General features: G+C 43.7%; 1 protein-coding gene across 1 annotated transcript in view; it reads right to left on the bottom strand.

Moving 5' to 3' along the window:
• Positions 1 to 25118, bottom strand: part of LOC128705891 (aromatic-L-amino-acid decarboxylase-like) — a 62717-nt gene that overhangs the window by 17916 nt on the left and 19683 nt on the right. The window contains exons 3-4 of the mRNA XM_070104044.1: positions 16671 to 16791; positions 15823 to 15936 (exon numbers count right to left, since the gene is read on the bottom strand). Coding sequence (XP_069960145.1) covers positions 15823 to 15936; positions 16671 to 16791 — 235 coding nt within the window. The remainder of the gene's footprint in view (positions 1 to 15822; positions 15937 to 16670; positions 16792 to 25118) is intronic.

A 25118-nucleotide genomic window follows, 5' to 3' on the forward strand; every position in this document is an offset into this window, starting at 1 on the left:
TAACTGTTGCATATGTGTCTTACCTAACAACCTGTCGGTATTTTATACCATTTTATTATTCAAGTTTACTTGGAGCTTACCTGGAGAGAGTTTCGGGGGTCAACGCCCCTGCGGCCCGGTTTAAGACCAGGTCTCATGGTGGATCAGGGTCTGATCAACCAGGCTGTTACTGCTGTGCGCACGCAAGCTGACGTACCAACCACAGCCCGGTCGGTCAGGTACTGACTTTAGGTACCTGTTCAGTGCCTTCTTGAAGACAGCCACGGGTCTATTGGTAATCCCCCTTATGTATGCTGGAAGGTAATTGAACAGTGTTGGGCCCCGGACACTTACTGTGTTGTCTCTCAGTGTACTCGTGGAGCCCCTGCTTTTCATCAGGGGAATGTTGCATCTCCTGCCGAGTCTTTTGCTTTCATATGGAGTGATTTTCGTGTGCAAGTTTGGTCCCTTCAGGACCTTCCAAGTGTATATTATCATGTATCTCTCTCGCCTGCGTTCGAGGGAATACAGACCAAGGACCTTCAACCGTTCCCAGTAGTTTAGGTGCCTTATCGCACTTATGTATGCCGTGAAAGTTCTTTGTACTCTCCAGGTCTGCAATGTCGCCAGCCTTTAAAGGGGCCGTTAGTGTACAGCAGTATTCCAGCCTAGAGAGCACAAGCGATTTGAAGAGAATCATCATGGGCTTGGCATCTCTAGTTTTGAAGGTTCTCATTATCCAACCTATCATTTTCCTAGCGGATGAGGTAGATACATTGTTGTGGTCTTTGAAGGCGAGATTCTCTGACATTATCACTCCCAGATCCTTCACATTACTTTTCCGCTCTACTGTATAGTTAGAATTTGTGGTATACCCTGACACATTTTTAATTTCTTCAAGTTTTCCATATCTGAGTAGTTGAAATTTCTCCTCGTTGAACTTCATATTGTTTTGAGTGGCCCATTCGAAGATTTGGTTGATGTCCACTTGGAGTCTCGCAGTGTCTTCACTGGAGGTCACTGCCATGGTGATCCGGGTGTCATCCGCAAAGGAAGACACGGAACTATGGCTTACATCTCTGTCTATGTCAGAAATGAGGATGAATAGAATGGGAGTGAGTACTGTGCCTTGTGGAATAGAGCTTTTTACCATGGCTGCCTGGGACTTTACTCTGTTTACTATTACTCTTTGTGTTATATTTGTCAGGAAGTTGTAGATCCATCTACCAACTTTTCCTGTTATTCCTTTTTCCCACATTCTGTGTGCTATTACACCATGGTCACACTTGTCGAAAGCTCTTGCAAAGTCTGTGTATACTACATCTGTATTTTGTTTATCCTCTACAGCATCCAGAACCTTGTCATTGTGGTCCAGTAGTTGGACAGGCAGGAGCGACCTGCTCTAAACCTGTGTTGTCCTGGGTTGTGTAACTGACGGGTATCTAGGTGGTTGGCGATCTTGCTGTCGGTCTGTAGTTCTTTGCAATTGCTTTACTGCCACCTTTGTTGAGTGTGGCTATGTCTGTTTTTTTAGTGTGTGTGGGATGACTCCTGTGTCCATGCCCCATCTCCATAAAATGCTGAGGGCACACGATAGGGACTTCTTGCAGTTCTTGATGAACATGGAGTTCCACGAGTCTCGGTCTGGGGCAGAGTGCATGGGCATGTCATTAATTGCCTCTTCAAAATCTTGTGGAGTTATAATAATATCCGAGAGTTTTGGGATGACCAAATTTTGGGTTTCGTTCATAAAGAGTTCATTTGGATTGTCGACCCTTAGAGTGGGCAGTGGCTTGCTGAACACTGAGTCATATTGGGACTTTAGTATCTCACTCATTTCTTGGCTGTCATCTGTGTATGTCCCATCCGCCTAAGCAGCGGCCCAATACTGGATGTTGTTTTTCCCTTAGATTTGGCATAAGAGAAGAAATATATTTTTTTCAATTTCCTTTATGGCTTTTAGTTCTTCCTGTGATTCTTGTCTCTTATAAGATTCCTTCAGCTTAAGTTCGATATTTGCAATTTCAATGACTAGTGCCTCCCTTCATATCTCAGATATATTGACCCCAGTTAGCAGCTCTGTGACTCTTCGCCTTTGTCTGTGTAGGGAACGTCCCTCTCTTTCTAGTTTACATCTCCTCTTTCTTTTTCTTAATGAAATGTGTCTTGAACAGATCTCAAGAACCAGAGAATTAATTTTTTTCAAGGATGATGCTCCTGAGTACGGTGATGATGTCAAAAGTGCAGCAATCTCTGTTCAGTTTCAAGCAATTTCTAAGAAAGAAGCCCGTGACTCTTGGCTTCAAAGGTTTCCTTGGATCTGGCTGCCAAGATGCCGAAAAAAATGCTTCAAGAAAAAGGTTCTGAAGATAAAGACGTACAAACTATGCTATTTGCTCTTAAGTGTCTGCACACTGTAACCAAAGCATAATAGTCTTACCATCTTATGAGCAAGAGATTGTAATAACTCACTACAATGGATACATTACAAATCTTTTCATTGAGCATTGCTTCATCAGGAAGCGGTTGCCTGACTTACATCATATTAGTACAGCCAAGAATATTGATGTCATATGTTTGCAGGAATGTAGGCTGAAAGATGGAGCACCTCCACCAAAGTTGCCTGGATATACAGCTTATAACTTAAGGTCAACCAACTGTTGTGTGATGTATGTCAGAAAGAACTTGCCACATTCACTCCTTTCCTTGCAGAGTCGAGTTAAGATGCAGTATCATGGTGTCAAAGTATATGCAGGCGATTTTTCCCTAAACATTTTTAATCTCTATGCCCCAGCGAACCAGCTTCGACCTGATGCTTTACCAGATTGCATCAATAGTGAACCTACCATCATTCTTGGAGATTTTAATGCCAAGCTTCGGCTTGGTTACAAGTACTGACTGATGTTGTAGTAACCAGGCTTAGTCTTGGTTACAAGTACTTCTGGCAATTTGGGAGACACACAGATGATCACACTAAATGCAAATTATGTGATCAGGCATATGAACACTATGTGCTTAATTGTCCACTTATTGAGGAATACAGAGACAGACAATACCTATGTGACATGTCATGATATTAATGAAAATAAGATACCAGATATACTAAGCAAATTTCCTAAATTTGCTTGTAACAGATAAGTGAACTGTAGATATGTAGATATAAGCCCATATGTACACCTGTTAACCCTGTTGGGGCCTAGTTCCTGGGCCTCTTGTGTATCCATATGTTCTTGTGCTACCGTCAACAGGATGGATATGAGGTGCACAATAAACCAGCCACTTCGGTGGCAAAATGTAAACTCTAATCCACTAAAACTGTAGGGGAGGAAGGTCATTAAGTGTTTGGGAATGAGTTCGAGTCAAGGAAAGGGAGGGCAGCTCCACATCCTTGGATCAACAATATTTACTTATCGTCATAAAAAATCCTTGATTATTATTATTATAATCAAAAAGAAGCGCTAAGCCACAAGGACTATACAGCGCTGCAGGGCAGGAAGGAAGCGAGGGCATCAGGTGGCAAAAGGGAGATGGATGAGTAATACGTTATGGATAACAGCGGGGCAGTGGATGGTGAAAGGGTAAATGGCAGCAAGAGACTGAACTAGAAAGGGCTGAGGGGAGTGCGAAAAGTATCATCAGAGTTTGTGGAGTAAATCAGTCGTTGTCAAGAAGTCAATGAGAGAGTCAGGATTAAAGGAGGGTCCATCAGCAAGAAGGGAAGGTAAAGAGAGAGTAGTAGAACGAAGACGACGTTGGAGGTAAATTCTGCGTGCTCGTTGATAGAGAGGGCAGTCTAACAGAATGTGGCTAATCGATACTGGAACTTGACACTGCTCACAGAGAGGAACAGGGTGCCTCTCCATGAGATACCCATGAGTAAGACGAATGTGACCAATGCGAAGGCGGGAGAGAGTGGTCTCCCAACCTCGGCACTGATGACAAGAAGACGGCCAGTAACCTATGCTCGGTTTAATAGAATGAAGTTTGTTACCGAGCAGAGTTGACCAACGTTGTTGCCAACGGGTGCGAAGGTGGGTAGCTATTGCAGCAAAATAGTCCAGAAATGGAACACCTCGATAGGAAATTGGTAGGTCATGTACTGCTGACCGCGCAGCAGTGTCTGCCTGTTCATTGCCCTGTACGTCGACATGACCAGGGACCCAACAAAAAACAATATCTTTATGTTTGGTAGAGATACGGCGTAGCCAAAGTTGGATACGGAGAACTAGGGGATGAGATGTATCAAATTTTCGTATAGCCTGTAGAGCACTAAGGGAGTCTGAGACTACTACAAATGATGACACAGGCATAGATGCGATACGAATAAGTGCTGCAAGAATGGCATACAGTTCAGCAGTAAAAATGCTAGCTGAAGATAGTAAATGTCCCCGCACGACGCTGTCCGGAAACACTGCTGCGAATCCGACGCCGTCTGAAGACTTAGAGCCATCTGTGTACACAGCGGTGGCATGAGAATGGGAGTGAAAGTGATCAAGAAAAAGAGAGCGGGAAGCCACCGTAGGCAGTTGAGCTTTCGAGCAAGGGAGTGAGAAAGAACAGACCCGAACAGCTGGAACTTCCCAGGGGGGTAGGGAAAAGTGAGATGCTACATGAACATATAAAGGTGGTAACTGAAGGGAAGACAAGAGTGAATGTAGGCGAAGAGAAAAGGGACGGAGCAAACAGGGGCGGCGAACGAATAAAGAATGTCTACTAATATCGGTGACCATTCTATAAATGGAAGGATTGTGTAGATCGTGAGAGCGTACATAGTAGCGAAGGCAATGGGCATCACGGCGATCAGACAAGGATGGAACATTCGCTTCTGCATAGAGGCTCTCAACAGGGGAAGAGCGAAAAGCACCAAGGCACAAACGTAATCCTTGGTGATGGATAGAGTTAAGGCTAGAGAGAGTAGCAGGAGAGGCCGCGGAATAAATCTGGTCACCATAATCGAGTTTCGATAAAACGAGGGCTGAATGTAGGCGAAGCAGAGTTCGACGATCAGCTCCCCAGGAAAGATGAGCAAGGGTTTTAAGAAGGTTTAGCCGGCTGTGACAAGTTGCCTTCAGAGAGGTTATGTGAGGTTTCCAGGATAACCGACGGTCAAAGAGAAGGCCTAGAAACCTGACTGTATCACGTTCGGGGATACGGGAGCCATAGAGATACAAAGGATGATCGGAGATAACAGAGCGTCTAGTGAAAGTAAGTTGGTGAGTTTTGGTACTTGAAAATTTAAACCCATGCGTGGTGGCCCAAGTGGAAACACGGTCGACCGCATGCTGAAGAGAAACTGCAATAAGATGACAGTCAGCGCCTGCACAAGCAATAGCGAAGTCATCAACATACAGTGATGACCAAATATTGGGTGGAAGAACAGAGGCCAAATCATTTATAGCAAGGAGAAAAAGTGTTGTGCTTAGAACACATCCCTGAGGGACACCTTCAGCTTGGACGAAGTCCGGGAAAGAACATTATTGACTCGAACACGGAAATGTCTGTCAGTTAAAATGTTCTTAAGGAAGGATGGTAGATTGCCTCGGAGGCCTAAGGAATGGGCCTGGGCCAAAATATTATACCTCCAAGTTGTGTCATATGCCTTCTCAAGGTCAAAAAATATGGCAATAACTGAGTGATTATTCGCAAAGGCATTACGAACATAGGTATCCAAGCGTAGTAAGGGGTCTATGGTAGAACGACCCTTACGAAAGCCATATTGACTAGCGGAGAGACTGTTGTGTGTCTCTAAATACCACATTAAACGTCGATTTACGAGACGTTCCATCACTTTGCAAACTGCACTAGTAAGAGCGATGGGGCGATAGTGGGAGGCATCATGTCCTGTAGTACCCGGTTTGCGGAAAGGGAGAACAATGGCAGATTTCCACAGCTGGGGAAGAACTCCTTGTGCCCAAATAAGATTGAAGAGGTGTAAGAGGACTACAAGGGCTGACCGATGTAAATGTTGTAACATACGAATATGAATGTCGTCAGGCCCAGCTGCCGATGATCGGCAAGCTGAGAGCGTGGCCTCCAGTTCTTGAAGTGTAAAAGGCACATTATACTGTTCTTCTCTGAGAGAAGAAAAGTCCAAGGGCACTAACTCTCTGGCAGACTTTGAGGAAAGAAACGAGGGGCATAGATGGAGCCCCCGGGAAATACGGACCAGATGTGTGCCAAGTTCAATGGCAACGTCGAGAGGGTTTGCTACATCAACACCAGCGACCCGTAGAACAGGAGCTGGGTCAGGAGAGTATTTACCACTCAATTTTCTCACTTTTTTCCAGACTGCACTCATAGAAGAAGCAGAGGTGATGGTGGAAACATAGTCTCGCCAACTAGTGCGTTTAGCTTCATGGATGACACGGCGAGCGATCGCACGCTTCTGCTTAAAATCAAGAAGTCTCTCAGCGGTTCTATTGTACCGGTACCTGCCCCATGCAGCACGTTTCAAACGTACTGCACGAGCACAAGCGGGAGACCACCAAGGCACGCACTTCTGAGAATGCCTGCCTGAGGTTTGGGGTATAGAATGAGAAGCTGCGGTATAAACTGACGTCGAGAAGATGTGTAGGAGCTCATCAATGGAGGATGAAGAAGGAACCTCACTAAAAGCAGTGAGGTGTGAGTAAAGATCCCAATTTGCCCGATCAAATTGCCAGCGAGGGCTACGGAAAGGTGGTGAATAGGAAGGAGAAGTAAGAATGATCGGAAAATGATCGCTGTCATGTAAGTCTGGTAGAACAGACCAGGTGAAGTCTAGTACAGTGGAGGAAGAGCAGACTGATAGATCGATGCAAGAGAGAGTATGAGTACGAGGATCAAAATGGGTGGGAATAGCCGTATTTAAAACATGGAGGGGGTGAGAGGCGAGAAAAGCCTCCAACTGAATGCCACGTGAGTCACAATGAGACCCCCCCCAGAGGAAATGGTGGGCATTAAAATCACCAAGTAACAGAAGTGGTGGTGGTAAGGATGAAACAAGAAAGGCAAAGTCTGGGATAGAAAATGCTCGAGAAGGAGAGAGATATAAAGAACATATTGTAAACCACTTATTCAAGTGGATACGGGCTGCAGTGTAATGCAACGAGGTATGGACAAATAGTTGACAGTACGGAATATCATTGCGTAGAAGAAGGGCACTTTCATTAAAGGTCCCATCTGAGAAAGGATCCGAAGAATACAATAAATTATAGCCTGAGATAGGTTGGAAAACAGCTGAGTGTAATTTTGGTTCTTGTAAGCAAGCACCAACAGGGGAAAACCTGGAAAGCAACATCTGAAGCTCACCCCGATTACCCCTGAGGCCGCGGATATTCCACTGTAAATAGGCCATGATTGGCGATGAAGAAAATATCAGGAATCTGTAGGTAAAGGCACCTACGGACTAGAGGGGTTAGAAAAGTCAACGTGTGGTGGCATTGGAAGATGTTCAAGTAGTGAAGGAACGGAGCGTTGCGAAGAATGGGGTTGTGAAGATGGAGGAGAGGGAAGAGAAGGAACAGGAAGTGAATCAGTGTCCATTGAAGGTTTAGTCTCTGCAATATATTCTGAAATGGCTTCAAGTGTTTCTGAATTCAAAGATGTATGGGAGACCATATTGGAGATAGGAGGAGGAGGGTGAGTAAAGATTGGGACAGTAATGGACTGTACCAAAGTAGAGGGGGAGGGAAAAGTGTAAGGGACTGGAGATGAAGTGTGGGGGGACACAGAAGAGGCAGAAACCTGGGAGGTGGCAGAAGAGGGAGAAACTTGGGAGGGGACGGGGGTGGAAGGCATAGTACGAGGAGGAGGGTGAATCTCCACACTTGTAATAGAGCCAGAGAGAGGGGAAGAACTAGGTACAGAGACTGGAAAGGTAAAGTGTGGAGGTGGAAGAAGGGAAGGAAGGGGCAAAGAAGATTTGAGCAATGTGGATTTTTTGGACTTCTGAGTAGAGGGGCGATTGGTATTAGGTGTCGTACGAGGTCTTGTCGATACTGGGGCTTGTGAGGAAGGACGCGAAGATGTGAGAACAGACTGAGTTGTAGTCGGGACGTCAGAGCCAAGGACAGCAAAAGGATTAGATGCCGTAGTGGCTATGGGAGGGGTAACAACAGAGGAGGCTGCAGAAGATGGGACCCCAGAAGTGGGGGGATGTTTGGAAACACGAGAATAAGAAACACGGGGTAGTCTCCCTTGGAGACGGAGATGAGTAACTGCCATAGCATAAGGGAGACCTTCTGCCTCTTTGAGGTAACGGATTTCACGTTCATTTAAGTAGACCTGGCAACGGCGGGAGTACGAAGGGTGAGCTTCATTACAATTAAGGCAAGATGGAGGTTGACTGCAAGATGTATTAGAATGGTCGTCGGCACCACAGACTGGGCATTCGGCCATAGATCTGCAATATTTCGCTGGGTGACCAAAACGCCAGCAATTTCTACATTGTTGCGGTGTAGGTATCACCTTTCGAACTTGTAACCGATGTCCTGCGACATATACAGAGGACGGGAGTTCTCGGCTGTCAAAAGTTAAACGAGCCACATTGCAAGGGTAACGTCTCCGCCCCCGGGCAGGAAGGACATAAGTGTCTACTTTGTGGATTGGGAGATCCTGGAGTTCCAGCTGTTCAAAAATGTCATTGCCACATGACTGGAAATTCTGTTGGACTATGGTATGGGGCAGAATGACAGTACCACTACAAGAATTGAGAGAAAGATGTTTTTCAATAGTGATAGGAGTAGTATCGATATTCGAAAGGAGAGAAAGATCATGAGCTTGGGTAGCATTCTGGACAGTGACGATGCGCGTACCGCTCTTGAGAGCGTGAAATGAAATATCTCTGCCAACATGACGCAGGAGCGCTTTGCCAATACTATGGTCAGAAAGGTAGGCAGAAGAAGAAGTTGGTCTTAAAGTAAAGAATTTAGTCCATTGTGTGGTCCGAAACTGAGCGTGGAGAGGGAGTGCTTGACGTGTCGGTCTTTTCCGAGTAGAATGGGAAGGTAACGAAGGAGCATCATCAGGAGATTGACGTTGGCGTTTAGGAGTAGGACCGGAGTTGGTCCGGCATGAAATGGGCGGGCGATTCGAAAATTGCCGTACCGTAGAGGGAGAAGCCGGAAGCATAGTCAAAGGAGAGCGGAGTTCAGACAAATCGAAGGAGTCAGTCGAAGCCCCGGTACCTGAAGCGGGTGAGGAAACAGCACCAGCAAGAGGTACAGGGGCATCAGGAGTGTCCGAAGAGTGGTCTAAACACAAGGCAGGGTCAGAATGGGGTGCGGTATCAAGAAGGGGCCCGGGGGTAGTGGTTTCATGGACTAGGGCTGCCATGGTTAGGTTACTCCTTTGCTTTTTGTTTTTAAGAAAAAAAAAGAAAGAAGAAAAGAAAATAAAAATAAAAAAAGAATAAAAAAAGGGGGGAGCGGGGAGGAATAGTTCCCAGGAGGAAGGAAAGGGCCGGAAATCTCCCTCCGCGCCCAAGAGGACTCAACACCGCTAGTAGCGCAGATGCAGCATGGAACCCGTGCCATACCCTACCCTTCATGCCAGTAAACCAGCAATCCGGGATAGCAACCTCACATCTGCCGAGCTACCTCGGTGGACAAAAGAGAGGGCGGCCGGATATCCACCACAAAGCATACCTCCTTCAGCCACCACCCCCAGAATCCGAAAGGTGGCTTCCAGAGATACACCCGTCGCCCAAAAGACACCCAAAGCTACTCCGGGATACCGGAGAGGGATCGGGACATCCCCAGGCAATCCAGATTCCACGGCAAACTACGCCACCACCAAGAACCTCAACGGAATGGGATGGACCCCGGTGTCCTTTCCCCTACCTAGGAACTAGCGCGCCTGTGGGAGAAATCACGAAGGCCAAAAAGAGGAAGGGCAAAAGGGAGGGGTGAGGAGGAGGAGGAGGAATGGAAAAAGGGGAGGATGGGGAGGATGGGATAGGGGAGGGGAGAATGGGGGGTAATTAGGTTCGGTCTGAGGAAGAAGACTGACAGGGCTAATTCCTCAGACCAAGAGCCTCTTCACCACGCCAAGGAGCCCCCCTTGAAGAGGAAAAAAATCCTTGAGACTTGCATATGATATGACATATTATCTACTCGAGCATTAAATTTATCAGAACAACACGCGGTAACAGTAGAAGAGATTCTGAAAGATAAGAGAACTCAAGTATATATGACACAATTGCAAACAAACCATACCACGGGTGGGGTTTGAACCCGCGGACAGTCTCAAAACTCCAGACCTTCCCGTTAGCCACTGGGCCAGCGGGTTCAAGCCCCACCCATGGTATGTTTTTTTTTTATATATGAACATTGTGTTGTAGTTGCCAATACATCTTCACGTCCAATATGGCTGAAAGATGAAGCTTCAGTAACCCACGATATTACAAACAAAACCTCAATGCTGTGAGAGGTTTGACTGCCTGGCCAGGCGCCTCAGTTGTCTGGATAAGGAAGCTAGATGCAAGTTCCATACACAGGTTTAAGAGTAGGTATAATCAGGGCCAGATTACCGCATAGGCAAATGAGGCATTTGCCTAGGGCCCCGCACATTTGGGGTCCCCGCGGTCCAAGGGGTTCAGGGGCTCATCCAAGACTGCGCACATGGTGCAAGTGCAAAGGGGTCCCTACCTAAAAAGTTCAAGTGTTTGGAGAGTAAAATTGATTTTTAAAAATTAATAAAAACAAAAATAATGAAATAAAATAAAATAAAAATAAATAAAAAAAACAGCTGTGTTTTCCCGCTAATGGTGACTATAGGAGATTCCTCTCCAATTTTCTGTAGTAATTACACGTTATCTAGACTTGTACTGTGACAAATTAACTGAAGTGTTGTTGATAGACATTGATGTGTATGCATAAATGTTTGTTTTCGCCTCTAAATGTTAAGGGAGGTACCTGATAGGGTTACTGGACCAGTAAAGACGCATGGACCAGTAAAGACGCATGGACCAGTAAAGACGCATGGACCAGTAAAGACGCATGGACCAGTAAAGACGCATGGACCAGTGAAGATGCATGGACCAGTAAAGATGCATGGACCAGTAAAGACGCATGGACCAGTAAAGATGCATGGACCAGTAAAGACGCATGGACCAGTAAAGACGCATGGACCAGTAAAGACGCATGGACCAGTAAAGACGCATGGATCAGTAAAGACGCATGGACCAGTGAAGACGCATGGACCAGTAAAGACACATGGACCAGTAAAGACACATGGACCAGTAAAGACACATGGACCAGTAAAGACGCATGGACCAGTAAAGACACATGGACCAGTAAAGACACATGGACCAGTAAAGACACATGGACCAGTAAAGACACATGGACCAGTAAAGACACATGGACCAGTAAAGACGCATGGACCAGTAAAGACGCATGGACCAGTAAAGACACATGGACCAGTAAAGACGCATGGACCAGTAAAGACGCATGGACCAGTAAAGACGCATTTTTGGTAAAAATACTATAAAGAAAAACCTAAAAACGCAAACTGACTTCCGTTTGTAGGTTTTAAAAGCACTTTGTCCTATCTTTAAGTCTATCATTTCAATAACAGATCTCAATTGATTGATGTTCTACATCACTTCCGTCGCAAATGCTTAGTTTTCAAGTTGCGACGGAAGTGATGTAGAACATCAATTAATTTACTACATATTTCCCCAGAAACACATAAGCCACATCAGAAAATCGTTGGTTGGGTGAAACTGAAAATTGTCCCTGCATTCTTTAATTCTCACGTCCTTATCTATGGTGGTAGGCCTATATCATGCAAAACATAATGATTAGTTTAGTTATGAAAATGGTAATATAAATACCATTGTGCATTGTTCTTGGACTCAGTATGATTTCTGTTTAAGTAAATTGGAGATCAAGGAGGATGAATTAGTAAAATATTCGTAGCCCAAATTACTAACATAATCTATGGTAAAAGTTCTGTATATGACTCCTTTCTGGTAACGTTTTGAATTTTTAGATGCGCAGCCAGAGGAAAGGGGGCTACAAGGGCCATATCCCCACAATTGACAGAAAAAAAAAATTAATAATAATTAAAAAATTAATAATAATTGATAATGAAAAATTTGTATTTGCATGATTACAGACAGTGATACATCCTCATTATGGCATCTCGTGAACGTGATGTTGCACGTTCTTATGTGAGTGGGTCACAGAAAAGAAAGATGTAGGAAGCTGCAGAAAGATCACAGACATGCTCACGAAAATAGTTTCTGATGTTACCAGTACAGTTGAATCTGCAGATACGTCAGATCATACAGGAAGCCCTCCCTCCATTATTTCTCAGCCAGCATCTACTTCTTTTGTGTCTCCTCTCAATGTCTCAACGGACATTTCATCCACAGGATTTGTCTTAAAAGATCCTGCCTCATGGCCAAATGTAATCCCAGATTCTCTACGTAATGCTTTCATTGCAGAAAACTTCAGCCAAACTCTGAACATTGACTTTAGGAAATCAGCAAGGATTTATGATGATGGAAGTCGTCGTTGTTTAAAGTCATCTATGTTTTATAGGAAGCTTGCAAATTCAGAAACTGTGAAAAATCATGGATGGTATACTCTGAAAGCTCAGGAAAAGTGTACTGTTCAGCATACAAGATATTTTCTACCAAAGAAAATACCTTCGCACAGGGGTTCAATGACTGGAAAAATTCCAAGCGTTTCGAGGAACATGAAAACAGCACCACTCACAGGAGCTGCATTTTAGCCAGTGTATTTCGTGCACAGAAAAAAGGCTTATTGGATTCTCATTTGGAAAATCAAACTGAAAAAGAGCACACTTATTGGAGAAAAGTTCTAGAAAGAGTTGTTGCTGTTGTAAAATTCTTAGCTCTAAGAGGACTTGCTTTCCGTGGAGAAAATGAGGTTTTTGGTTCGGAAAACAATGGTAATTTCCTAGGGATCATAGAACTGTTAGCACAATTCGATCCATTCTTAGCAAATCATGTGTCATGCCTTGGGAATGCAGGAAGAGGCACTGTATCTTACATGTCATCTACTATATGCAATGAATTTATTGAACTGATGACTAAGAAGGTCCTCAATAACATCATAGCAGCTGTGAAAACTGCAAAATACTTTGCAATAAGTGTAGATTCAACACCAGATATTTCACATACAGATCAATTGACATTCATTGTTCGCTTTGTCGACTCCAGTGGTAAGCATGTAGAGCGCTTTATAAAATTCATTCCTCTTTCAGGCCATGATGGAGAAACAATGATGAATGTAGTACTGGATACTCTGCTTGAACATGATCTCTCTATTATGGATTGCCGTGGCCAGAGCTACGACAATGCAAGTAACATGTCGGGTAAATATAATGGATTGCAAGCCCGTATCAAGCAAATCAACCCACTTGCTGAATATGTGCCCTGCTCAGCACATTCTCTTAATCTTGTTGGGTCATGTGCTGCGGAGTGTTGTGTCGCTGAAGTTTCATTTTTTTGGACTTTTACAAGCACTCTTTAATTTTTTCTCTGCTTCAACGCATCGGTGGAGTATACTCAAGTCAACCATTCATGGAGATGTCATCAAATCATTATCAACAACAAGGTGGTCAGCGCAGCATGATGCAACACATGCTTTGAAAGACAGCTTTGCTGAAATACTTTCTGCTTTGATCCAAATAGCAGAGGATGAAGACCAGACAGCAACTACAAGAAGCGAAGCAGCCAGCTTAGCATCAAAATTAGAAGATTTTGAATTGGCCTTACTCTGTGTGCTTTGGGACTGTATACTGGAACGGTTAAATGCCACGAACAAGACACTTCAGAAAATTGAAACTGAAATGGCTACTTGTGCTAACCTCTATGCAGGCTTAGTGGAATTTGTAAGCTCACTTCGCAATGAAGAAGCTTTTGAAATGTTTGAAGAGAAAGCTAAACTGTTGGTGAAAGACTACAGTTACCGGGCTGATCATCAGCGGTCAAGGAAGAGGAAACCCAATTTTGAAGAGCCAGACAATGAAATTGTGTTGCTACCAAGGCAGAAATGTAAGACAGCTACATACTTCGTCATTCTGGATTCACTGATTACAGAATTGGTGAAAAGAAAAGAAATCTACCAGAATCTCAATGACAAGTTTGGATTTCTGTTCAAAATTATTACTATGCCAGATGCAGAATTGAGAGAAGCTGCATTAAAGTTGCAACAACACCTTTCAGCAGATGTTCAGGACACATTAAAAGCTCCACCTGAAAAATGTGCGCCCTCGGCTGCTTTGTAACATTTAAGAAATGCAGGTATCTCAGAAACCTTCCCTAATGTTGACATAGTGTATCAGAAACCTTCCCTAATGTTGACATAGTGTATCAGAAACCTTCCCTAATGTTGACATAGTGTATCAGAAACCTTCCCTAATGTTGACATAGTGTATCAGAAACCTTCCCTAATGTTGACATAGTGTATCAGAAACCTTCCCTAATGTTGACATAGTGTATCAGAAACCTTCCCTAATGTTGACATAGTGTATCAGAAACCTTCCCTAATGTTGACATAGTGTATCAGAAACCTTCCCTAATGTTGACATAGTGTATCAGAAACCTTCCCTAATGTTGACATAGTGTATCAGAAACCTTCCCTAATGTTGACATAGTGTATCAGAAACCTTCCCTAATGTTGACATAGTGTATCAGAAACCTTCCATAATGTTGACATAGTGTCTCAGAAACCTTCCATAATGTTGACATAGTGTATCAGAAACCTTCCCTAATGTTGACATAGTGTATCACCTTTACCTAACACTTCCAGCTACTAACTGTGAAGGAGAACGTTCATTTTCTGTTTTGAAAAGAGTGAAAAACCAGCTCCGTTCAACAATGAGCCAAGACAAATTGTGTAACCTAGCCTTGTTGACCATTGAGTCTGATCTAACAAGAAATATTGATTTTCAGAATATAATTGATGATTTTGCCAACATGAAATCCAGAAAAAAGTTTATTTAAGAAGTGCCTGTGAATATAAACAATTCTTAACTTTCTTGAGTTATGCATGATGCAATGATAACAATAATGGTCAGTGATTTATAAAGGGAATAATAGTGCTGTAGTGGTTATGCTGAATATAATAGGTACATGATGTCACTACTTTAATAGCCTAATCTAGTAATACTATGCTGTCTTGAGTTTATTCTCTTTAAAATGCATGATTTAACAAGATAGTTATAATGGCTGTTGGTAAATGGTTTTGGTTGTCTTGATGTACTTTCCCTATTAAATTTAATCTAAATAGCCAGAATGTATTTAATTAGACCTTAAACAGGCTCACACCGACCCCCGCCCCCCCAAGCTGGAAGGGGTCGCTTCGCTTACCCGTAACTCAAAGGGGCCCCGCCAATCTGAATAGCCTAGGGCCCGGAGACTTCTTAATCTGGCCCTGGGTATAATATGGTCTATGATGCCAGAAAGTTAAGACCGTTCCTGAATATATGACATGGGGCCAAGAGCCGAAACTCGACCCCCACAACTAGGCAAGATCTCTAAGGTACAAATAGGGCCAAGAGCCAGGACTCAACTCTGCAGCCACAACAAGGTGAGCAATCAAGGACACTGACAGGTTAAGTGTACATATATGAATAATTGTAAAAAATACCACAAATCTTCATGTGAAGACATGATTTTATTTTTTCACTGTGGTATTTATTTTGCATATTTACAATCACAAAGCCGGACTGTGGTTCGTATGTTGGATTATGTGCGGCCAGCAGTAACAGCCTGGTTGATCAGGCCCTGATCCACCATGAGGCCTGGTCACAGACTGGGCCGCGGGGGCGTTGACCCCCGGAACTTTCTCCAGGTAAACTGATTTCTTCCATGTAGTGAGTACTCACCCATGTGAAGCCGATACAGCCGATAGCGTCACTAAGCATGTCAGCTAAGATAGCTGGGTAGCTGTTTCCAGCAGCGAAGTAGGCGTGGAAGTGAGGGGAGTGCCAGTGAGTCACCTGAGGGAAGATAGTAAGTCACGTGAGGGTAAATACAGCACCAGGTGGATCACCTGAGGGGAGACAGTAAGGCATTATTATTATAATCTTAAGGAAGCGCTAAACCCCGTAGGATTATACAGCGCCTGGGGGGGGGTAATGGAAGGTATTCAGGCATAATTCAGGGAACTGAAGCACCAATCCAATTCTCTAGATCAAGAGCCTCTCACCAGCGTCAAGGAACTTCCCCTGACTAGAGACAGCAATGCAGACATCCCTCGTAATCAACATTGGGTAACAATGTTAGCTCTTTTTTTTTGATACATATTTTTATACTTCAGATTATGTCCTCGTATTAATAAAGTCACTGGATGGTGAAACGTCTACAAACTGGTTAGATTTGGCTTAGAGACGTTAATCTAAGCTAACCTAAATAACGTATAAGGGAACATTTTCTTAAATCTGTTAGAAACTGATATCTAGTTTGCCTTAGAAGGATGAACTTAGCAGTAAGCGGAGAGGCAGTACGTCACTGGAGTGGGAAATATTGAATCATTTTAGAGAAACAGTGTTGTGTGTATCAGAACTACAATATATAATTTTGGAGGGGGTAAGCCAGTGGAAGGCTTCGGTCAGATGACCAAAAGCTCCAGCTGTGGGTCATCATAAGACCCGTCTCAAGAAGCACTTATCCTGTTTCCTGACAAACCTAACCAGTGTTTTGTAGTGTTTGAAAGACAAGTGTTGTCACATACCCCAGGCATGATGACTCTCTCAATATCAGCCATAACATCACTCCACTCATCAGGGGTGTCAGGAGCTTGTGCTGGCAACAGTGGTCGTAGATACCCAGGTTCCACTTCTGGTAACACTCTCCTGTTATTTGGATTTATAAACATAATTTATGTCTGGTATATATTAGTAAGTAATTTATATAGCACTACTTTGGTGCATTTCTTAACTGCTTAATTTAATTCTCAAAAATTTAGCTTTAGTCTTCCTGAAAATCAATGTTCATAGGGAAAGATTTTGTATTTTTTTTTATTTAAAACATAGGACAAATAGAAGGTGTAAAAGTATAATGAAAAGAATCATACTACTGGATATTAACAATAAACTCCAAATATCACAACCCCAGTACAGAAAATAAACACACCATAGATAACGGCAGTATTTTTTTTTTTTTTTATATTTTTATTAGAAACCTTACAAAAGTACAAAGGATGCATAATAAAGTACAGGAATACAAAACATTCTTTTGTTCTACTAGTACCAGGTTATTCCTTGCGGGAACAAGTATTATAACATCTTGTTATAGCAAAACAATACACGCTAAGACAAACCTCACTAAAGTTTATCAGTCATTAATAGTTGCCGCCAAGCCATTGTACCCAAAGAAAACACACCAAAAAGAAACTTTACATAGTTTAACAATATAAAATGAATACCTGACATGTCCTATTATAACAAAAACATCATACAAATGTACAACATCACAAGATTAACCAAACTACCATAACCACTACAAAACAAAACAAAACCCTAACATACCCGCCGCTATGACAGGGTACAGATTATTGGTTAAGTTATGGTACATTAGATCCTAACCAATAGGAACCCGGAAGGAACATATGATTCCTTACACAATAACCATACATTACTATTATTAATATGTTAACCCTCTAATACAATAATGCTGATACAGAAAACAGAACAACATGCATGTAAAATACAATAATAAAAGAATCCAAAACAAGTATTTATAACAAACCTCGGCACATTAAAGGGTTTATAACCAAACCCTATACATAATTATACCTCCCACATATGTATATAAACCGAAAATCTTGTCCACAAGACTTTGTTGGTTTAACCCCATAAAAACATGGTATAGACCCAAAACCTATACATACACTTAAATTTTTTCACATAGAACCTTCATCTGACAATAAAAGTTAAACATAAGACTAGAGAAGTAATAAGGATAAGGCTGCTGTAATTTGCCAGTCCCAAAAGAACTGACACGTATCTCAGAAAATTTTGTGTTGATACCAACGTGCCAGTCTAATTACTTAAAAACGAGATCCTAAGGGCTCGGTATCCTGGCTTTCAAGGAAATTTTAAACCCAGTGAACATAACCATCAGGCTTAGAAATGTAACCCTGGAAACCACACTTATATCTCACTATGACAAACATTCTCGTGAAACATGGCGTACCATCCATACCTAATTCTCACTACCTTCCTCTTACACACTACATCAGTTCCAGAGAAAACCAAAAACAACCCCCCCCCCTTTACATCCCCCCATAAGGAGACCACTCCTTTGTCCATCCTCAGGGACCCCGCCTAAGGGAACCCACAGTGAGGTTCCTATAACCTTCCGGGAAACTTTTTTCCCAGGACGCCCCATAAACCAGCATATTCCTACACTTCGTCCTATAGAATCTAGCCGCCAACGCTTTTATCCTCATATCATCCCTTAATCCCCTCATTCCCCATGAAATGTCCAGATAATCCACTATGATATACATTATAGCCCTTCCAACATCCCTAGGCACTCCCCTTACATCTAGTAGTAAAGCCCTTAAAAGCAGCAAACGACCCCCCCCCAACAGTCTGATAACCCCACCCATCCATGATCTCACCCCCTCCAAGGAGGTACAAAAGAAAACCACATGAAACGCCGTTTCAACATCACCACAAAACTGACAAAAAGCCTCTTCCACAAACCCCATACTACGTAACACCTCCTTGGAAGCCAGAATCCCCATGATAAACCTATATACTAATTCTCTTACTCTAGCTGGTATCCGAAGCTTACTAAAATCTTTCCAAATAACCCCCCAATCATACGTTGGATACACGGCTACCCCTTGCATAATTCCTTGACCTTTCACTACCCTCACCAACCATTTCACTTTGATTTTATCCACCTGTTGCACTGTCAATAAAAATCTCAACATATCTTCACAAACCCTCAATTCCTTCCCACTCCACCATTTACGTGCCTCCTCCATAACTCTTCCTACTTTAGCGCCCCTCACACCCCCTTCCCTCATATACCTCCACTTGATATATACAGCCATTACTCTCAGTCCTAAAGGCAACAAACCTAAACCCCCTCTCCGAACATCCGTCATAACTACCTCCTTACTTAACCATGCCCTCCCAAATCCCCACACAAACTTCAGCACCCTCCTCTGCATTTCCACAATATCTCGTACCTCTAAGGGAAAAACCTCTGCCACCCCCCATACCTTGCTATAGACAAGTGAATTTACCACCACTACCCTCTGATGTAAAGCTAAGTCCCTCGCACTTAAACCTCCTAGTCTACTTAAAACCTTACCCGTGACAGACTCCGAATTTACCCTTCTGCATGCCTGCTCTTCCGCCAAATACCATATCCCACATACCTTGATTCTGTCAACCACTGTCCATCCTAACCTCATCCCCAAGCCCCCCCGTATCCAATTACCGACCTCTAGTAACCTTGATTTCACCGTATTAACTCTCATTCCGGTATTCATACCAAACATCTGAATCACTCTACCCACCCTCCTTAACTCCTCCTTACCCCTTAGCAAAACAGTAGTATCATCCACATACCCAACGATGCCCCCTTTGCACCCCCCTTCCATCTCCTGATTGTTCATCACCCTCTCAACAGACTCATAAAAAGGATTCTGCACACACGCAAAGAGCAGCTGTGACATCGGACAGCCCTGCCTCAAACCTCTCTCCATTGGTACACTTTCACCCAACCTCCCATTGACCTGTACCCTCACCTCTGCCTCATCATACAGGGTGTTCACCCACCTCACTACCCCCTCCCTAAACCCCAACCTCTCTAAGCAAACCCCTAAGAAATCTCTGTCCACGCAATCATAAGCATTCACCCAATCTAAACCTAGTATTCCCCCTCCCGTACATCTCTCTAGAAAATCCCTAATCAAACCATGTCCATCCCTCATCCTTCTTCCCGGAATTCCCAACTGTCCCCTATGTAACACTAAACCCAACACTTTCCTCATTCTGTTGCCCAAAACCTTAGCAAAAATCTTGTAATCCGAGCACATTAACGTAATCGCACGGTAATCATTCAAAACTCGGCATTCCTTCTTTTTGGACACTAAAACCGTGACACCCGTTCTTTGTGATTTCCCCATCCTCCCACTACTTAACATACAACTCAAAACCCCCACCAGACAATGCCATACACTCCCCCAATGATACCTATAAAAATCGTTTGGTATTCCGTCTATGCTTGGGGTTTTACCCTGGCACATCCCAAAAACTGCCTCCTCCACCTCCTCTACATTAATACTACCCTCGATTCTGTCACTGTCCTGCTCACTTAATACCCTATTAAACCCTTCATCCCCAAACCGTCCCTCACCCACTCCCCCGCCAACCCTCCTCCACTTCTCCCTAAACCAAAAATCTGCATACAAACTAATATTTTCTGTGGTGGATAGGCCTTGACCCTCCTCAAAGCCACCCCCCCCCCTGTACCTGCCTCAATATACGCCAAGGTGGTCTTCGCCTGCCGTTCCTTAAACCTCCTTAATACAAAACCCGATGGCCTATCCCCCCTTAAAACATCCTCCAACCCTGCCCTAACTCGAATTGCCTCAAATTTTTCATTGTGAATTTCCGCCAACCTATTTTGCAAATGTTCCATGTCCTCACTCCGCCCCACCCGTTCCTCTGCATAACAGTCATTTAACTGACCCTCAAGATAATTTTGTAGGCCATAGCTCCACCTCGCCATCTCCTTACCCCGTACTTTAAAAAATTTTGCGATTTCAACTTTAGCCCTCATTTCCCACCAATCCAGCAAATCCATTTCCATATTCCTAGTCTCCCAAAAGGATTTCCACCAATCTTCAAACCCTGTAGGGTCACCCTCGTCCCTAAGTAGCCTCACATTTAATTTCCATTATCCTGCATAAACTCTCACTATGCCATCTACCCTCAAATCTGCTATAACAGCACGATGATCAGAAAAACCCACATCGATAGTCCTCACCCTCTCCACACCTATGCCCTGCCTAACATAAATCCTATCTAACCGTGCCTCATATCCCCTACGAATAAAAGTGTGCTCCACTCCATATCCCCTACTTCCCACCACATCTACCACTCCAACATCTCGCAAAACATCCCGCAGAACCCCCAAAACACAACCCGCCCCCCTCGGAACCACATCACCATTCCTAATGACACAATTCCAATCCCCACCAATCACCGTAAAAGCAGGTAAACCTCTCAAGTGATATACCAGAACCTCGCGTACAAAATCCACCTTCACTCTAGCGTTACTAGTTGCTGGCATGTACACACCTACAAAACTAACCATCCTGGCCCCCCAAAACCCATCCACCCTGACAACCCTCCCACCCCCCCCCTCCTCCCAACCCAGGATACGCAAAGGACTGGTCTCCTTTACCGCCACAGCCACACCTCCTTTCAACCTCAAAGCATCACATGTAAACAACCTGTAACCTTTCAACAACAACTCACATCCTAACCTATGGTTATGTTCCTGCAAAAAACAGACATCAATACTAAATCTCCTCAAAACCCACTCTAACCATACCCTCTTGACCTCGGTTTTAAGACCGTTTACATTGAAAGTTACACACCTGAATTTTACAAGAATGGCGGCTTACCCCTGTGCCGCTGAGGCTTACTTGGTCCTCCTTTCATAGGTCTCGGTTCTTCTCTATCAATCCCTCGTTCCTGCCCTCCAACCCCTCCCTGTCCCTTCCCACCTAGCTTCCCATTGCCCCCCCCTCCTCCCGGACTTGCCTTTGCTACCACAGCTGCCCACATCTTCTTCCCAGGCCTCTGCGCTGGTGTGAGGACTTCGTCCATGTCTGATGCCCCCGCTGATCTCTTGCGGGAGCTACCCTCTACACACATTTCTTCTGCAACCACATCTTCTTGATGGACCTCCACCACCACATTGCTCTCCTTTCGAACCTCACTCAAGTCTTCCTTACCCTGCTTCTGTTCATCCATCACCTTGTCATCACCTGACCTCACATCACTTTCCACACCATGCTCCGACTCTTCCAAAAAATCCTTCAGCACAGCCTCCAAAATCCCGTCCTGAGCTGACTCTGCAGTACCTAACGGTCTGTCTGACAGCGATATTCCCTCCCCCCCCCGTTTCCACTGGTAGTGTAACACACGTCTCCAAAACCACCTCTGCCCTGTCGACCTCCTCACTCCATAGGCCTGTACCCCGGCTTTCCACTTCACCCGTCATAACGTCCGTGGTTTCTAATGGCGTATCCACAGAAGCTGTCTCCTGATGCCTAGGGCCCTGTCTCCTGGGGCATTGTGCCACCATGTGCTCATAAGAGTCACATAAACGGCACGTCTTCCTCTGCCCCGCATAGTGTACAAAAACCTGTGTTCTATGGTTATGCAATGTAACATATGATGGTATCGGCCTCCTCAGGGTCATTTTCAGTGTGAAGGATCCTTCCGGCATCCCCTCATAAGGGCCGTCCCTCCACATTCCCATGCTCGTCGAGTGTACAGTCCCATAACCACTGAACACATCTTGTAGGCTGTATGCTGTTGCCTCAAAAGGTACATTCCTTACCTTCACCCAAGTAAAATACTTAGACACATCATGCAAGCATACTTCCACTGCCGAATTGATACTCATCCGCCTTTCTTGAAATTCGTCGACGATGGTAGAGTAGAAGTCAGCCCTCATGAACTTCACGAAGAACATTGACATACCATTCAGTGCCACACCATACAGCTCTTCATTGGGGATGCCATAACAGTCCCTGATAATGCTTGGCAGGAGAACTTTCATCGTGGCGTTGCTTAAAGATCCTCTAACCAGCTCAATGCAGACAGTATTTATGTGCCGGTACAGTCGGTCCGCCATCTTGGTGCTAATGTTATACCAAGTATTACTATTGCCTGTGCTGACACACGGCTGACACTCCCCCCCCCCCCACTCTCACATTAAAAATATATTCACATTCACCATTCTGAATAATCATAACATTAATTAACCGTAAATTTAGGATCAACCCTGAACTCGTCAATAACTTAATAATAAGTATTTACAAAGATTGGTGGTACACGAACACCAAAATCACAAAACATGAAATTATAATTAACAAATATGAACATTACATTCCTAAACACTTATACACCTTTATAAGTAGATGAATATACACCTACAAGTTATAAATATCAATATTAATGTAGCCACCATGAAGATTCAACCTTTATAACAACATTGCATAAAGTGCAGTTTACATTTTATAGTGCTATTAAATACACTACATTACTACTGTGAGGGAAAAGTTCAATAGATAGGTATAGAGGGAATATATATAGTATCAGTAGTTTCACTGCCGGCTTCTAGTTAAGGTAGGGTAAGTCAATCTCCCGTTTTTCCCGCCTTTCCTCCCCCTCCCTGAAATTGATAGTTTGTCTGCCGGCTACTTGTTAAGGTAGGGTCAGTCACGCTCCCGAAATTGATAGTTTGTCTGCCGGCTACTTGTTAAGGTAGGGTCAGTCTAGCTCCCGCTATCCCTTCCCCTCCCTCTTCTCCCCCCCCCCGAAAGGTGACGTGTGGGGCTCTGGTTAAACAGTAAATCACTAGACTCACAGCTCCCAACTCTACTGTAAGTACATGCCTGCCTTGTATTCTAGTGGATTTATTGGTTGAAAGCTTCACTTTTGACCAATAATAAACTTAGTCCTTTCAGTCTTGCTCTAGGTTGACTGTTGTAATAATCACCACGTCTTTTGAATATTGTACACTACCATGAAGAGTGATTATTTAAGCAGTGGGTAACCTGTCTATCTTTCCAGCTTGGATGTCAGAGAGGGTCACCTGGCAATCAACGAGTAGAACAGGATAAGGACTAACGTCCAGAGACTTCTCCATTTTGTATTGAACTACCTGTGCACCTGTATAAAATTGCAGGACGTAACTCCACAGCATTGCAGCGGTAAAGAACCTGCTTTCCTGTCTTCGGGATAGAATACTCACTGGGATACTGTGAAGAACTAGCCAGTGGATGGTCACCAACACCTGCGACCCCCCCCTCTTATCATCAGCAATGGCTACGGTTTCAACAACAGTGTCACCAACACCAGACACCATTGTAGATATTAGTGTTGAGTTCAAATGTTATTTTATTCATTTCATTTTTCATTTTTCTTTCAAATAGGATATACCTTTCATGTTTTGTTGTTTTATGTTTGATTTAATAAATAGTGTTTATCTTTGTGAATTATTATTTCTTTTTCTATTCATTAATTTTCCTGAGGAGGAGCCAGCCTGAGTAATACTGTCTGAAGTTGTTACAGGGCTGCGTAAGCCTTCACAAGTGGCGACCCTGCCAGGATTAACGCTACTGAATCAAGATTCAACTCAATCTCGAATCTACCACTGGAACTTCAACGCCGCATACCACAGACGGTTACCACCAGCCATGAGTAATCATTCTCTATGGTAGGACTACAGTACAGGTATTTGAAAGATTCAGTGATTGTTATAGTCTCAATTTATTGTAAGTCAAGTCAGGCAGGATATAATATTTAATTCTGCCACCTTTTTGGAGCTTGAAACACTTTGGAGGATTAGACTCTAGGGACCCGAGATTTTCCAGTGACAACTTATTTCATTGAGCTCTTTATTGTATCAAGGGAACTGTCATAGGACACTCTTGATTTGTTGGTGAGAAGATTGGATGGTCAAGGGACCCCATTCTACTTACTGCTTGCTCAGAGCCAGCATAGAACCCTTCGTTTTCGTTAATACATATTGTTTAATTGAAGCAGGGATCGAGCCCTCTGGTTTATTTACAGTTTGAGCGGAGCAGAAATTGAACCCTCCGTTTTCTTTAATACCCGTTTCATTTCCCCTGATAGTTTAAGTTATTCTTGCAAGCATGGATGAATACCAGTTTTGGATGAATGCTGGAAGTAAGTTAGGAATAACAGGGAAAAATTTAGAATCTTTCATTAGTGCTAAGATTCAGGAAAGACTTGAAAGAGAGAATTGAGAGAGAAGAAAGACAGTTAGAAAGGGAAAGAGAAGAAGTAAAGGAGAGAGAGAATAGAAAGAGTAGAGAATAAGGAGAGAGAGAGAATCGAAAGAGAAGAGAAAAAGAAGAAAGAGAGAATTGAGAGAGAAATCCGAGAAACAC

The sequence above is a fragment of the Cherax quadricarinatus genome, chromosome 89 (genome assembly GCF_038502225.1).
Source record: "Cherax quadricarinatus isolate ZL_2023a chromosome 89, ASM3850222v1, whole genome shotgun sequence".
Taxonomy (NCBI): Eukaryota; Metazoa; Arthropoda; class Malacostraca; order Decapoda; family Parastacidae; genus Cherax; species Cherax quadricarinatus.